This window comes from Pan paniscus, chromosome X (genome assembly GCF_029289425.2).
Source record: "Pan paniscus chromosome X, NHGRI_mPanPan1-v2.0_pri, whole genome shotgun sequence".
Lineage (NCBI taxonomy): Eukaryota > Metazoa > Chordata > Mammalia > Primates > Hominidae > Pan > Pan paniscus.
In genome coordinates, this window is record NC_073272.2 from 85,347,594 (window position 1) to 85,364,133 (window position 16,540).

The following is a 16,540-nucleotide window of genomic DNA, read 5'->3' on the forward strand; positions in this document are numbered from 1 at the left end:
GGCTATCACAAACTTCCACCTTACTTTACAATAGACCTCAGCAGCAGTAATGGTAGCTCCTGGGACAGGAATTTGTGTCAAAACATAAATAGAATCAAGTTAACTATGTAAAAACTAAGCTATAACTTATTTTCTATGATTAAAAAAATGCATTAAGACTACTGTAAAATTAATTTTATAAGCCTTAGTAGTTACAACCTTCTTGACTGTTTACCAAGAAAAATAATTTATGTATTTCAAAATAATATAGCAATCGTCCAACTGTTTAAGTTAGAAACAATGTTTCTTTAAAATATTGGCATTATAAATTCTTATGAAATATGTATTTTTAGCATCTTCTATCGTCATTCCCACGATGGAACTCATAAAAAATCTCTGTAACTCAACATTTTATTCAAGAAAGTGAAAATACCTGATCCTGTATTTAAAGTATATTTAAAGTAGCTTTGTAGGTCATAGAAAAAACTTTTAGGGAAAATTACAGAAATGGTACTACTGAGAGATGCTTTTCTAGACTTCTCTCCTCCCAGAGGAAAAAATATTTCCCAACCACACCAACATCTTAATACAAAACTGAGAAACATCAAGAGCCTTACCTGTTTGACTGCATTATCATTTCCTAAACCACAATCTGGGCCAGAGCAGACATAAACGTTGGATGGTAAATCATTATAACAGCTCCTGCTGATGTCTGACGAATCTCTCATATTGAAGTAAAGAGCCCACAGAATTCTTGGCTTTTCTACTTGTTCATTTTCTAAATATAGAAATAAATTTTATTTACATTCTAAAATACAATATGTTTGTCAATTACTACACTGTGTAGCCTATTACCGATTAAGCCATGACTAGACATTGTAGGAAATCAGAGCTTCGTATGTAAACATTTAGTAAATTTGCATCTACACACTCTATTTTGATTAGTAAGTTAATTAGATTTTACTCCAGTCATGCTCCTTTGGACTTCTATTACTTCTTCTCACTAGTATCAAAGGGTTTATGATCACATTCATCCTAAAATTTTCCCTATAAAGAGAGAAGATAACATAAATTGATTTCCTTATGTTTCAAATGGACAAACCAACTTGATAAATTATATAGTTATTCAATAGTATATACACATGAAATATCCAGGATAAGCAGGAAGTGGGTTAGTAGGTTACCTAGGGCTGAAGGAAATTGGGGGCAAATGGGAGGTGATCACTAATTGGTATGACGTTTCTTTTGGGGTGATGGAAATGTTCTAAAACTGATGGTGGTGATGTATGGACAATTCTACAAATATGCTAAGAGACAATGAATTGTACACTTCAAATGGGTGAATCATATGGTATATGAATGATATCTCAATAAAGTTATTATTAAAAAAATAGTAAATACAGGATTAAAACTTTGTTGTCCTAACTCACATCCTAATGCTTTGTCTTATTGGATTAAAAAATTAATGACAACCAACAAATATCAAAAATGAAGTCATAACAGTGAATGCCATTTTGAGCACATGTTCTCTCATTTAAGAGCATGTGTCTTTTATGCGTGTTAGGCATTGAGCTAGGAGCTGGGGATATACACATGAAGTAGACTTAGTTCTTACTCTCCTTCCTTGTTTTTGGTTCCCTAATATAGGGCCTAGCACACGACAGATGCTCAGTAAATAATTTCTGAATTGATGTTATTGTATTTTCAGGTATGATCAAAGTACGATGTGCTTATAAAAAGGTCCAACATTACTAATCTCAATGCATAAAGCCTATTTCTTGCTAATTTGATAATCATTTATTTGCCTCTCCTCTTTAAAACTGTTATAATTAAATTTTCTGTTTGAAAACATAAAATATTGCTGTTGATACACATTCATTGACTAGAGAGTTTTCTTTAGCCTGAATCTGAACAAAAGTTCAAATTTTGTACAATAATAATGAATGTTTATGAAGATTGCCCAAGACCACGAGGCACCTCATGAATAACAAAGAAAATGCTAAAGGCATAATTATCTCATTAATTACTATTATTTAATTGTTAATCAATGTAGAGAAATCTTCACCTAATAGCAGTATTCAGTTAACAAGAAAGCCCTATTTCCCACATCAGGATAAATAGGATTTTATTATATTTAATTTACAGTATCTCCACTATAAGAACACCAAATAAGTTATTTTCCTAGTTCATCCTGAATAATCCATAATTATTAGTGGAATAGGATGAAGAAACTGAGTGGAAGAAGTGATCTCCTAAGGTGCCCCTTTCTGGTGCTAAGATCTACGAGTCATCTAAGATATCGCTAACTTCATGTAGGAACATATTAGGTGGCTAAATCTATTGACAAAATAAAGGAACATAAGGAATTCATATTTTATAGCTAACATCATATGGTTCTTAGTAAACTGATTAATGAGTTTAGTTACACGAATCTTATGGGAAGATACTTAAATGTATCTCCTATGATTTGGGATACCAGACTTGGGGAGCACTGCTAACAAGTGGGCTAAGGTCTGGAAAGTCTTTAATAGTGCCCAGCCCATTTCTAAGCATATACTAGGAGAGCTTATCTTGTATCTCATTAAACATCCAGCTCAAAGGAACACTTCACTTAATAAACGCTGGAGGAAATGAATAATCCAATAGATTTAAACTAATTTCATAGACGTTGCGCCTTTGAAAAGAAACCATGAGGAAGGTGAAAAACTGACATAGGCTGAAGATAAATGCTCTGGATACTAGGGCATTATCAGGCTTTGACCTTAAAACTTTAAAGAGATATATAATTGCTTCATCTTTCTTTGAGGTCAGCTGGAAGGCAAAGAGATAGCTAGAAAAAGAATATGCAGTTGTGAAGTGCAAAACTGTCAAAAAATATTAAAGTTGCTGAGCTTTGGCTAGGAGTGCATCACAAGTTGCCAGGGGTAGAACTGGTTTTCTGCAGTAGCTCATTTCATTCAACTTGATAGTAAGAAGGACTAAAGATGTAACAGGTAATTTAGAATAGGGTCTTGGGCAAATTAAACTGGAGTAAGTGTAGAATAGGGTAGGTAGAAGAAAAGCAACTATAGCACAACAATAACAAGAAAGCAAGAAATGGTGTCTACAGCTGCATGCCATGTTTAGGGATAGAGTAAACTATGTTAGTAATACCAGCAGAGTGGTGGAGACTGTCATAGCCCTGACTGAGTCTGGATACAGCACACACAGAAAGGAATTAAGACATTTGCTTTCACAGCCCAACAATTACTTAACACACTAGCTATGGACTTTAAACTACACCTATAAGGGAAATTTCTGTTTTTTTAGGCAGTGCTGCTCTTTGAGATAGAAAATGAGTGAGACGCTTCACTGACCATATGATTCCATACCTAGAAAATCCTAAAGACGCCATCAAAAGGCTCCTTGAATTGATAAACGACTTCAGTAAAGTTTTAGGACACAAAAATCAGTAGGATTTCTATACACTAATAACAATCAAGCACAGGGCTAAGTCAAGAATGCAATCCTATTTACAATGCCACAACAAATATTTACAAGTCATGTATCTGATAAGGGATTAATATCCAGAATATGTAAAGAACTCCTACAACTCAACAACAACAAAAAATCCAATTAAAAAATGTGCAAAGGAAATGAATAGATATTTCTCCAGAGAAGATAGACAGATGGCCAATAAGTTCTTGAAAAGATGTTGAACATCACTAATCGCTGGGGGAGAAGCAAAGCAAGACTACTATGAGATACTACTTCACACGTACTAGGATGGCTATTATATAGATTTTTTTTAAAAGGTGACTAGGCTGACTTTCACTGAGGATTATGAAGCACAGAGAATGTAGAATTCAAAGACAAACAAAAAGAAAATATGCCCAAATAATGTTATTCCTTTGGTACATGTTTTAAACTAAAATATTTACAATGCAGTAAAGCATAAGGTATTATATGAATGTCAAATAATCAAAACATAATACTAAAAGCCATCAATCTGTGAAAATAGGGGCTTCTCCTACAGAGAAGAATGTGCTTTAATGTATTAGAAGTTCATATTGCTCATAAAGTTCCTTCTTCCTCATTTAGGCAGGAAAATGAATTGAGTTCTCTTCTCCAGGTGACTTTGCCTCTTTGACCTGCTATGGCCCAGTGCTCACTTTATCTGGTGATTCATTTTCAATAACTCCAACAGTATTTGTTCTGACATTTTAATTAAAATATGACCACTACCTCATCCTGATGATAAAAAGGCCTATGTGTCAGTGAAAACTAGCTTTTCAGTGCCTCAGTGCACCTGAGGACCCTTCTGAGCACATAGTTCTTATCAAAGAATTCCTCTCAGGTTCTAAACAATACATCATTTCAAAATGGGATCACTTTAACTATTAAGATTAATGTTTAAAAATCTAAAATGGATAGAGGATGCTAAGTAATGAACATGTAATTTCCCCCAGCTTGATTTTTTTAAAGAAAATTAAATGCATTTAAAAAGTGAAGAGTAATGATATGATTCATATTTAGTGCATTGAGACTACTACACAATGAAATTACAATATAAGAATTATTTAAAATTTCAGAAATAATTAAGAAACTCAGGGTTTCTACACAAAGTATAGTTGTAGTTAAAGCCAAAAGAAAAAACTATGACTCCATATTAGATTTAGGAATATTATCATGTATTTTACCTTAGCAATCAAATTTTTAATAATCTAAACATTTATATGATACTTTCCAATAAAGAAAATACGTAACTTACAAATTAATAAATTAAAACTAAAATAATTTAATTTGTAAATTAACCCCCAAATTAAAGTGAAGTTTTAAAATACTTTATTTGGGTAGCTCCCAAAAAACATAATTGATATTAGCCTCTGAGAACATAACAGGTTCATTATGTTAAGTGAAATAAGCCAGGCACAGAAAGACAAACTTAATGTGTTCTCACTCATTTGTGGGAGCTAAAAATTAAAACAATGTAATTCATGGAGATAGAGTGTACAACAATGGTTATCAGAGGCTAGGATGGGTAATGGAGAAGGAAGAGGGAAAAGTGGGGATGGTTAAAGGGTGCAGAACATAAATAGAATGAATAAGATCTAGCATTTGATAGCACAACAGGGTGAGTACAGTCATTTACAGTGTACTTTAAAAATAACTAAAAGAGTATAACTGGAATGATTGTAACACTGAGAAATGATAAATGCTTAAAGTGATGGGTATCCCATTTACCATGATGTGATTACTCCACATTGTATGCCTGTATCAATATATCTCATGTACCCAATAAATATATACACCTAGTATGTACCCATAAAATTAAAAAAAAAATTAAAGAACAGAACAGTTTGTCTTCTTATGTAAATAAACCCCCCTCTATGCACTATCTCTGCATTAAGAAAATAAGCAACCCACATAGGAAATGAGCTGCAAGGAAACAGAACAGGTATGAGTAAATAAATGGTTGCATGAACAAAAGTAACATGCAAAGAAAATAAAGATATATACATCAATGGAAGAAAATGATCAAGATTCAAGTGCACATGCAAATCCTACAATAAAAATCACCTTCACTTCATATAAAAGAAAATGCAAAAGGCTTCTTGTATCATTTACACAGAAAATATGCCATATTTTCTCCATTCACAGCTGCAAGTGCTACCCTATTATGTAGGGAGAAAGTTTTAAAATGTGTTTCCCCCATGAATAAGTAGCATATACACTTTTGGGAGTTAAATATTAAATCACTAGCACACTATGTATTAAAAGACTATTAGAGGCTGGATGCAGTGGCTCACGCCTTTAATTCCAGCACTTTGGGAAGCGGAGGTGGGCGGATCACCTGAGGTCAGGCGTTCCAGACTACCCTGGCCAACATGGGAAAACCCCGTCTCTACTACAAATACGAAAATCAGCTGGGTGTGGTGGCACTCGCCTGTAGCCCCAGCTACTCAGGAGGCTGAGGCAGAAGAATTGCTTGAACGTGGGAGGTGGAGGCTGCAGTGAGCCGAGATCATGCCACTGCACTCCAACCTGGGCGACAGAGTGAGACTCTGTCTCAAAAAAAAAAAAAAAAAAAAAAAAAAAGACTATTAGATAGGAAAGGATTTCTACATCTGCCAATTAATATTTTAATCTGTTAGTTGAATCTTTTTTCCTTAAAGAAAGATACATTTTTCTGATAAAGGAATATATGCTTTTTGTACAACACTTGTAAAATAAAGAAAATTATAAGGAAAATTGCCCATAATCCCACCAAAATTAACTGATTTTCTAACAATCCTTTTTCTGTGTAACTATACATATAAATGTATATTTTTGTGCTTAATTATGTTTTTTTTGTGTGTGTATGATGTATATACTTCCTTTAACATTGTAGAGTGAACATTTTCCCACATGTTTAGGCAGACACTGTGCTCAAGCATCTTATCAAAACATGTGAATTGTTGTTGAATACATCCCATTTCAGTTCAGGTTGCAGAAACTTTCATGATATATCTAAGAAGATTATGATGGTTACATTACCTTTCCATCATGAGTTATCAATTATTTTTCTTACCTATCTCCATTTCAGTATATGGAATAAACAATTTCTGCACAACCGATTCTAAATCTTCTCTTGCTGTTTTAGAAGATGTGCAAGTCAAATGAACCAAATCTGTTAAAAAAAAAAATTTGAGTTCCTTCTCATCACAAATCTATTTTACTTATACTTAAGGCATTAAGCTGGTATTATGGATAATAGAGAGCTGAGCAAGTCATGGTGGTTACAACATTTGTTAACTAACAGCTAAAGGAAGTACCCAACAAGTACCCAAGAAGTACCAGTTGATGTTAATTTGATAAAACAGAGTAGAAAATCTTAGACAATCATTTATTCACAGAAAAGAGCTTGTTATACTTATGACATTCCTAAAGAATAACTGGGTAAAAAAAGGCTGAAAGTGAGGTATGTATTTACCTAAGAGAACACACTTCATATACTGCAGACAGAAACACCCATTTATACGTGTTTTGCTGATAAGTTAACAACAAATTATCTACTAATTACAGGGTTCTCTAAAAACCTTTTGGGAGAACACTGCTGACTTAGTTAGAATCACACATATACTTGAAAGCACATAAAACGGCATAGGTTAAAACAGTCTATAATATTTTCAGGAATTTCAAATTATTTTCCTTTTGCATTTACAGAGTTATGGGGCCTGAATCTTGGAGAATGTTTATGTTAGAGAAAATCACGTACAAACAAGGCCCTTCATGGAAGTAAAATATTGTAGCCTAACTCCGTTAAAACTCCTAAAGGCCTATGCACAAAGGTGAAGAAAGAATAAAGAGTTCTGTGTTTTGCAATAAAGGAGTAAAGGGATCTCCAAATGAGAGAAGTTCTTACGGTCCTGTTATTTGGGATGAGATACAATAATGGCAGAAAGAATATATTAGAGAACAGTAAGTACCAGTACCGAGAAATTCCTCCCCCCACTATATTAGTAGGGGGAGAAAGATACACCCACTTCTCTTCCAATAGTTTATTTCAGACTACTAGAATTTTTTTTTTTAAACTCCAGGAAGATAGTTCAAATTTTATCATGAAAGCCAACATCAGAATAAGATTCTCATTATCAAAATTTATTCTACATTCAACTACTTTAAAATATATCTAAGCATAAATTGAGGGACTCTAATAACCATGGAACTAAAATCAAATGTTGTAGCTTTTTCCCTCCCAGGTCCACTAAAGGAAGTATATTTTCGGATGGTTCCTGAATTACTTATGGCCTAATAATAGGTCTATCTTATTTAAGCATTGTTTTCACATGAATTTAACAATGATTCTCATTGGTTCTGGGATACTGTAGGATGTATGGTACTAATTATTTCCAAAGATATAATGAGCTTCATAACAAAAATTATTTTGGTTAACTTTTTTCAAATGCTGTATAGCATTAGTTGGGATGAGACTTAATCCTCCTAGATAATTACTGAAGTAAACAGGGTATGCAATTACAAAGGTCAGCAATCCATAGGAGACAATCTATCCTGTCTCTTATTTCAAAATCTCGTGAAATACCAATGCCCAAAGTTCTCAATTTTCCAGTTTTTTGTTTGTTTGTTAATGTTTATTTGGGAAAAAGCAGATGAACCTGGACATAAATAAGTATATTTTGGAAAATATCTTAATGGGTAAACTATTGGTTCTGTTAAACAGGACATATATTTTAAAGAGATACACTTAAGTTACTATATCATTATATTTCTTAGCAACATAACAGACAGTTCAGGTTATGCTAGGAAAAATGTCTAGTAGTGAAGTAAGATTATCATCTCATGATTAATGAGTTTTATAACAATTCTTACAAAGACATTCATAAGCTGAATTATAATCCCTATACATTGACTTTGCTTAGAGGCTACATTGTTAATTGATCTATTAATACAAATTTAAGGTATGAATAACTACTTTTTCCCCTTACCCTTCCTGCTTTTCCTGTTACCTAGGTCACCTTCTAGTATAGATTACTGAATTCATTTTGGTTCTCTTCAAATCAGAGATTGCTGATTGTGCTATTTTTAAAATTCATTGATTCTCAACATTTGTTTATTAATCTTAATATATCTTGTAAGTCCTTTGCAGGGGCAAGCTTTAGAGTCGATTTTTCTCCTTTTTGTTAAATACAACTTTTACTTAGAGTGGGTATTCAATAAATGTTAATTATAATTTGTCTCACTGTCACGGACAAACATCAAGTATTCCTGTGTTTCAATAGATATGCATTCCCATACCAATAGATCTATGTGTACATATTCATGGGGAAATTCTGATTAGTTTCTTGTATAAAATTTGGGAAATTATCTGATTTACCAGGAAAGAGGAAAGGGAAGTACCAATTGATAATCTCAAATTATTTAAATCTGTCTGAGAAATGCTTATAAACACATTAAGATATATCTATAAAATTCTCAAAATACATTTAAGAGAATATCTAGAGTTGACTGTACAAATAACATGCATGTGTTAGACACTATTTTAAGCATGCTACAAGTATCATTTCACTTCACTTGTGCAACAGCAAACTGTTATTCTCATTTTACAGATGAGAAAACAGGGATGGGGGGCTATGCAGATTTCCTAAAGTCATGCAATTAGTAGAAGGAAGAGCTGGGACTCAGAGCTCGAATTGAAGCCCATATGGCCTGCCTGCAGAGTGTCTGCCTTTAGTCACTAAATTATATTATGTGATTCTAATAATCTCCTGCAGAAGGCACAGTCAGTCACTTAAGTCAGCAGCATTCAAACTGGGATGTGTGTGAGGATACAAGAGGACTTTTCACAAGTTATATCACCTACAAGGGGGTTCTCATACAGATGCTCAGCTCCACCTCTCCTACTTTATTCAGTGACACATTTCAACAAATTTTACTTATTCTGTTTAATATTTATTTACCAAAACTGTAATATATTTATGACAGTTAGATTAATTCTGTAGAAATAATAATTGCATTAATTACTAAATCCAGAAGAAAGTTTTAGATTAGAAGCTTATTGCCCTAGAAAGTTTCAAAAAAATTCTATTTCCATTTATTTTTTTAAATGGGTGATGGGTATCAAATATCCCTGATACTTAGATTCCACTGAATACATTTAAATGACTGATGGTATAATTTTACTATAAGTCAATATTTACGATGTTAGAAATTATATTCTTTGCAATTATTTGACTCTTCTGATGAAAAACTGTGTATGTCAACTTGTAAAGGGTTCAAGGGATAAATGAGCAAAAAGTCTGAAGACCTTAAGGGTATAAGGTAAACTCAAAACCAAACATGTAGAACATGCTATCACATTTCTACTAAAATTCAATTATGTAAAATACTTCTTTGCATCTATGTGACTTTAATTCTTCTCCAAATAATGAACTTGCTCAATACAGGCCAACAACGACCACAAATTAGATCATACAGGGTAAATGCTTTCCTAAAGGTATTACGTTTCATTAGTACCAATTGACAACTATCACTAAGATTGTGGAAGATGCAATACAAGTGGAAACATTTCCCACAGGCACCATGTGAGAAAACTGAACAAAAAAAATTTAATATCTTTTTATAAACTATGCTCCTTTGACTTCATTTAGCAACTGCTTAAAGGCTTAATGAGCTAAAAATGGCCAAAGACTTAATGAAAAAATGTGTTTTCTATCACAATCCCTCTTTTGGCAATACACTTAGATTTGTATTGGCATTAAAGAAATCTTAGTGCAAAATAAGTTTTAATTTAGAAGTGAGAAGTAACAACACAAAACTAGAAATAACAACACACTTTCAGTTCTCCAAAACTGCCTTTGGAATGCTGATCGCTCTTACGAGTTGTTTTGAAACACATGAGAAGTAGGATTTCTGCTCAGAATGTGCACAATAATGAGCACATTTAAAAGTAACAAGTCCAACGTACAGTAGCAGAGTGACATACTATAGGATGATTACGTGGGTCTGGTATTACGTCAGCTCTCTATATCTACTTGGCCAAGTCAGTTTTTCTCTCTGGCTTCAGTGTCCTCATAATTAAAATGAAGGGGTGCAATTAGTCCATCTTTAAGACCTCTTCTGGTCTCAAATTTACGAAGCTAATTCCTTACTCACCAGCTACGATTCTTTCAATGATGACAGATTTTAAATCAAAACGGATGGCATTACAAATGTGAATGTAAAACCTAAGTAAATGCTTGCTGTAAAAGGTAGGAAATCTATTCCTCAAGCTTCTGAGGTTACCACATACAGCAGTCATTCACTCTATACAAGCAGGCAAAATTGTTCCAAATGCATTTAAAGAATCTTTATTTATAGGCTAGTCAGCAAGTAGGCTTTGTTGTGTAACCTAACTAGAAATATGTAATTAATTTACATAGAGATCAATGTGGCTGGTAACATATCTTTCATATAACTAAAAAGGCCACATGTACTTTATGTAACATAGCACAAATGAGGATATGACTGTATCAATAAAACAGAGAACCTCAGAGACACACTTTCTCTATGGTAGCAAGTAAGGAACTGAGTTTGATGATATATGACACACAATTTAATTTTTTAATTCAACTATGAAAAAGTCTATAGTCGGCTTATACTTTCTCAGTAGAATTTAAGAAAAGAACTCCAGAACGTCACCTTAAGATCAGGAAGAAAAATTAGTTTACATATAATAAAATCAAATCTTTGTTTTGTGATAATACTAACAATAATAATTTGAAATGTCACATTTTCAAAAAGCAAATGAAAAAGGCACTGATAATTGTTTTAAATCAATATCTAACTCATTTTTATAAAAGGTATATAGCATTTTAAAACTAGGGTCACAAAAGCAGAAAAAGTATATAAACCAGTACCTACATGAAATTCTGGATTATTACATATATCATATATATATTTCACATTATATATTCACAAATATATAATCATATCACAGATAACATCCTGTAACATCAAATCCCAGAATAAAACAGCTGTTATTGCCTGATTAGTATGTACGAAAAAAATTCAAAATGTCTAGTGTATGAGTAAGTACTGCAAAGAACATGAAAATGAATGTCGAATGGAAGGGCTGCAAAGATAATGTTTTGTTCATTTACAAATGACTTTAAAAGAAAGTAAATCTCATATTAAATTCACTTAGGATATAAGATGAATAGAAATAAATATATTGGGTATGTCCTGAAAGATGAACTCTGTGAAAAAAAAATATGGCTTGTTTAGCTTTGAAAAACACAATAAACAAATACATTTCAGTTATTTAACAATCCCAGTAACTTGAACCAAATTAGCTGAGGGGAGGAAAATTTAAGTGGACTTATAGATTTTACAAAACATAACTTTACTACTTTAAAAAAAGATGCAATAACGATGCTAACCCAAAGTTGCTTAGAAAAACCCCTGCATTACTGGATAATCATGATTTCCTATCGGTCTATCAAAATATCAGCTTAAGTAACATTGATACTAATAACGGTCCTGAGGCAGATAGTATCATTATTCCTATTTCACAGATAGGAAAGCTGAGGCACATAGAAATTAAGTAACTTGCCTAAGGTTAGTCAAGTAGTTAGTAAAAACTGGGATTTGAACTTAGCCTATGTTCTCCACCACTATAAGGTAGTATGTTAATGAAATGTACCTCCCCTGTTTATTGAACTATTTATTTGCCTTTCAAGAACCTTTCATATATACTATTCCCATATGATGTGAAGGTAAACTTCAGTGGCATACGTATGGTTTTACAAATTCTAAATCAAACCAAATTTAAGGCAATGTGACATCTATGAAAAGTCATTAAAGAGAATAAAAAGTATAAGTGAACTCTGAGGTAGTTTTATGTCTTAAGCACATTCTTGAGCACACACTTAAGACTACATACAGTACAGCATTTGCATAGCACAGGATTAAAAATAAAAAGTGTAAAAAGTGTGATTTGTATAAAGAAAAAAGTGGTTGAGAAGTTGAAAACACTGAGAATTATACATTTTATCTTATTACATGACATCTAAAACATTAAGATTTAATGTTTTATATATTATATGCCACTGTGACACAGTAATTAAATAATATTTAATATAAAGTGCCACAATATTAGTCAAACCTGATTAGTCAACACTAAAAATTCACAAATTTCTACCCCATGCTTAATGGGAAGTAAAAGCTTGTGCTGATTTAAGAATGGACGAATTTGAGTAGTAGATACTGAAGAGAAGTAAAGATAAAATGAGTATCAGAATTAGTTAACAAGTGAATACTTAATATGTACTTAAAGACAACAACATAAAACCTTCACTAGTTAAGAGTAGAGTACCCGTGACAAATTTAAACTTCCTCATCTGCTTGGATTTATCTATGTGGGGAAAATACCTTTAAAATCAGTAATATTTTTCAAAGAAAAATACATCTTCACATATAGATTGTTATGGCTAATGAATAATGGACAAACTAGATTAGACATAAATGAAATCCAGTGTTTAAAGCTACAAAAAGGCTTAAATTTTTACTGAAGAATTCCCATAATTTCTCTAAAAGCCATAATTTTGTAACAAGTATGTCCAAGTTAATTTGCTCATGAATAATATATCTTTAAAACACATTCTTTGTTAAACAATTGAACTCTAATTAAATCACCAAAGTTTACATCATTTACTTTCTATAAAATTCATTTTATAAACTTTGAGGTATGCATACAAGTCACAAAGTCTCATTGGTCTATATTTTGATTATATTTGATTTATTCAAGTATAACTAAATCAGTTACAGTACTTGCCAATATTTGTCAAATGATTCTTCCAAGAGGAAGAACAATAAGTTTATTTCATGATTTCATTATTACAGCATCAAGTTTTAGGGCAAGGGAAGGCACTTGGTTCCACTCATTTAGCAATACTGATTACATGTCTGTCACTTATGCAATGGAACCAAAGTTTAAATGTATAGATGTGTTTGTCCACTTATTTTAAGTAGTTGTTTGAAGGGAAAATAAGTCACAACAAAATCCATTTAGAGTTAATGATTTTTTAAAAATATAAAATTTACATTTAAAATTTATTCTTCTTAAACACGATTTTATTGTTTGATTTCTACAAAACCATGATCAAATGGATGATCACAAACATTTCAACATCATAATTACTACAAATATGAGAATTCCACCACATAGCTAATGTAGACATATATAAATAACAACATTCAGATAGAATGGTAAAAAGCCTTCCACCAAGAATTCTATTTGAAACAAATTGTTCTGAATATACATTTCTTTCCAATTATGAGTAATGTCAAATTCCACACATCCTTCCCCCCAAAAGTGGGATGTTATGGCATAATAAGCATATTTAGTATTTTCAGTTTTTGGTGCTTGACCTGGAAAATAATGAAATTATGTTTCTACATTATTCTGTAAAGAAACAATTATGTGAATTTTAAAACATGTTCTATTGTGCTCAGGATATGCTTTATTCAAAAGGTATAGGAAAGTCAAAACCCTTAAAAGAGATTTGGAAGTAAAAGTAGTTAGGAAAGAGAATGACTGTGTAACATTCTAAACTATATAATTTGCCCATAATTGGGGAGCTTAAAAAGAGAAAAATAAATGAGTTACGAACAGGTTTGGATACATAAAATAAACACAGGGTATATTTGCTTCTTCTTCTTTTTTCTGACTTGAAATAGAAAGAAATCAATAGAAAAGAAAAAGGTGGTTTAAAGCCTTCTATGAGATTATAAGGCTAGTTGTTTCAGAAGACAGACTGAGAACAGAACAACTTGCAACTATTTGTGACATCAGTGACTCTCAATTAGGGCAGCAGCAAGAAAATATATCATTAAAGTCTTTTAATGTCCAAGTTACAAATTGCTCCTGAATGTCTATGAACAGGCCAAAAGCATTAAAAAAGGAGGAGAAAAAAAGAATCTAAGCTTTAATAAGAACAAGTGAATGATAAAAATATCAGTTTTATCTCAGTGTATTTCTTAAGTCTTGTTATATATTACACATTAACTCTATTATAGCACTACTACAGTAATGAATGTTATTTTAAAAAGAATGCATACAGGATTTTTAAATGAACATTAACTTCTCTTTTTATTGAGAACACGGCATAGTATAAATAATAAATTGAAACTTAACTTTCTCAGGCTTCCTGGTGTAAGCCTTACTATTAAGACTAAAAAACCCAAACCCAGTCCATTTGTCTACTTTTGTACTGATAAACTGATTAAACTATGGTGATATGGTTTGGCTGTGTCCCCACTCAAATCTCATCTTGAATTCTCACATGTTGTGGGATGGACCCAGCGGGAGGTAACTGAATAATGGTGACAGGTCTTTCCCATGCTGTTCTTGTGACAGTGAATAAGTCTCATGAGATCTGATGGTTTTACAAGAGGGAGTTTCCCTGCACAAGCTCTCTCTCTTTACCTGCTGGCATCCATGTAACACATGACTTGCTCCTTGATTCCCAACATGACTGTGAGGCTTCCCCAGCCACGTGGAACTGTAAGTCCATCATAAACCTCTTTCTTTGGTAAATTGCTCAGTTTCTGGTATGTCTTTATCAGCAGCATGAAAATGAACTAATACAGTAAATTGGTACCATTAGAGTAGGGCGCTGCTGAAAATATACCTGAAAACGTGGAAGCGACTTTGGAACTGGGTAACAGGGAGGGGTTGGAACAGTTTGGTGGGTTCAGAAGAAGACAGGAAAATGTGGGAAAGTTTGGAACTCCATAGATAGTTGTTTAATGGCTTTGACCAAAATGTTGATAATGATATGGACAATGAAATCCAGGCTGAGGTGGTCTCAGACGGAGATGAGGAACTTGTTGGGAACTGGAGTAAAGGTGACTCTTGTTATGTTTTAGCAAAGAGACTGGCAGCATTTTGCCCCTGCCCTACAGATCCGTGGAACTCTGAACTTAAGGGAGATGATTTACGGTATCTGGTGGAAGAAATTTCTAAGCAGCAAAGCATTCAAGAGGTGACTTGGGTGCTGTTAAAGGCATCCGGTTTTGAAAGGGAAACAGTGCATAAAAGTTTGGAAAATTTGCAGCCTGACAATGAGATTGAAAAGAAAAACCTATTTCCTGAGGAGAAATTCTAGCTGGTTGTAGAAATTTGTACATGTAATGAGGAGCCAAATGTTAATCACCAAGACAATGGTGAAAATGTCTCTAGGCCATGTCAAGAGACCTTTGCAGCAGCCCCTCCCATCACATGCCTGGAGGCCTAAGAGGAAAAAATGGCTTCATGGGCCAGGCCCAGGGCCCCCTGCTGTGTGAAGCCTAAGGATGTGGTGCCCTGCATCCCAGCTGCTCTAGCCATGGCTAAAAAGGGCCAAGGTACAGCTCATAACTCATAACGTTATGAGTTATTAAATGCAAGTTTAAACACAATATTTCAATTTTCAAATTGGCAAAAGAGTTTTGATAAGATAATATTCAGTGCTCTTGAGGCTTTGAAGAAAACAGACATGCTTGTTTATAAACTGCCATTGGATGTGTAAGTCGATATAACTTTGGGGGCACTTTGAGACTTCCACATCCAGAAAGAATAAAGGAGGTTATCCCGGTTTTTCCTGAGTACAGCTAAAAATTTTAGACATAATATATAAAACCAACATAGCAAGACTCTGAAAGCTGGAACAAAGAAAGCAGACTGGCTAGAGAACTTGGGACCAAAGAGCAAATGGCAGAGTCCCCTGGGTTTTCTTTTTGTATCATGTATCTCCAAGTAAGAGCCATAGAAACTGACAACTGGAAACACCAATGGTCTCAGATTTTAAAAACCCCAACAAAAACCTACACTCTCTAGCAAAAGACCATATCTTAGCAAGATAGAAAACTTTGAGACAATAATTGCTCTACTTCTACCAAGCATCACTGAAAAAATTGAGGTCTCACTTCAGTTTAAATGGCATAACCAAAATCACTGAAAATGCTATCACAGACATGCAAAACCATTTTTGTACTACATTTATTAAAAAACATATTATAAAACAGTATATAAAACAATATTGCATTTTATGAAAATGTATGT

General features: G+C 33.1%; 1 protein-coding gene across 5 annotated transcripts in view; it reads right to left on the reverse strand.

Annotated features, from left to right (window-relative positions):
- CHM (CHM Rab escort protein) overlaps nt 1-16,540 on the reverse strand; it is a 187,413-nt gene that overhangs the window by 11,285 nt on the left and 159,588 nt on the right. For all 5 annotated transcript variants that reach the window (XM_003824441.6, XM_024927340.4, XM_034950572.3 and 2 more), the window contains 2 exons: nt 6,530-6,628; nt 597-757 (listed from right to left, as the gene is read on the reverse strand). In XM_003824441.6, the coding sequence (XP_003824489.1) occupies nt 597-757; nt 6,530-6,628 (260 nt within the window). The remainder of the gene's footprint in view (nt 1-596; nt 758-6,529; nt 6,629-16,540) is intronic.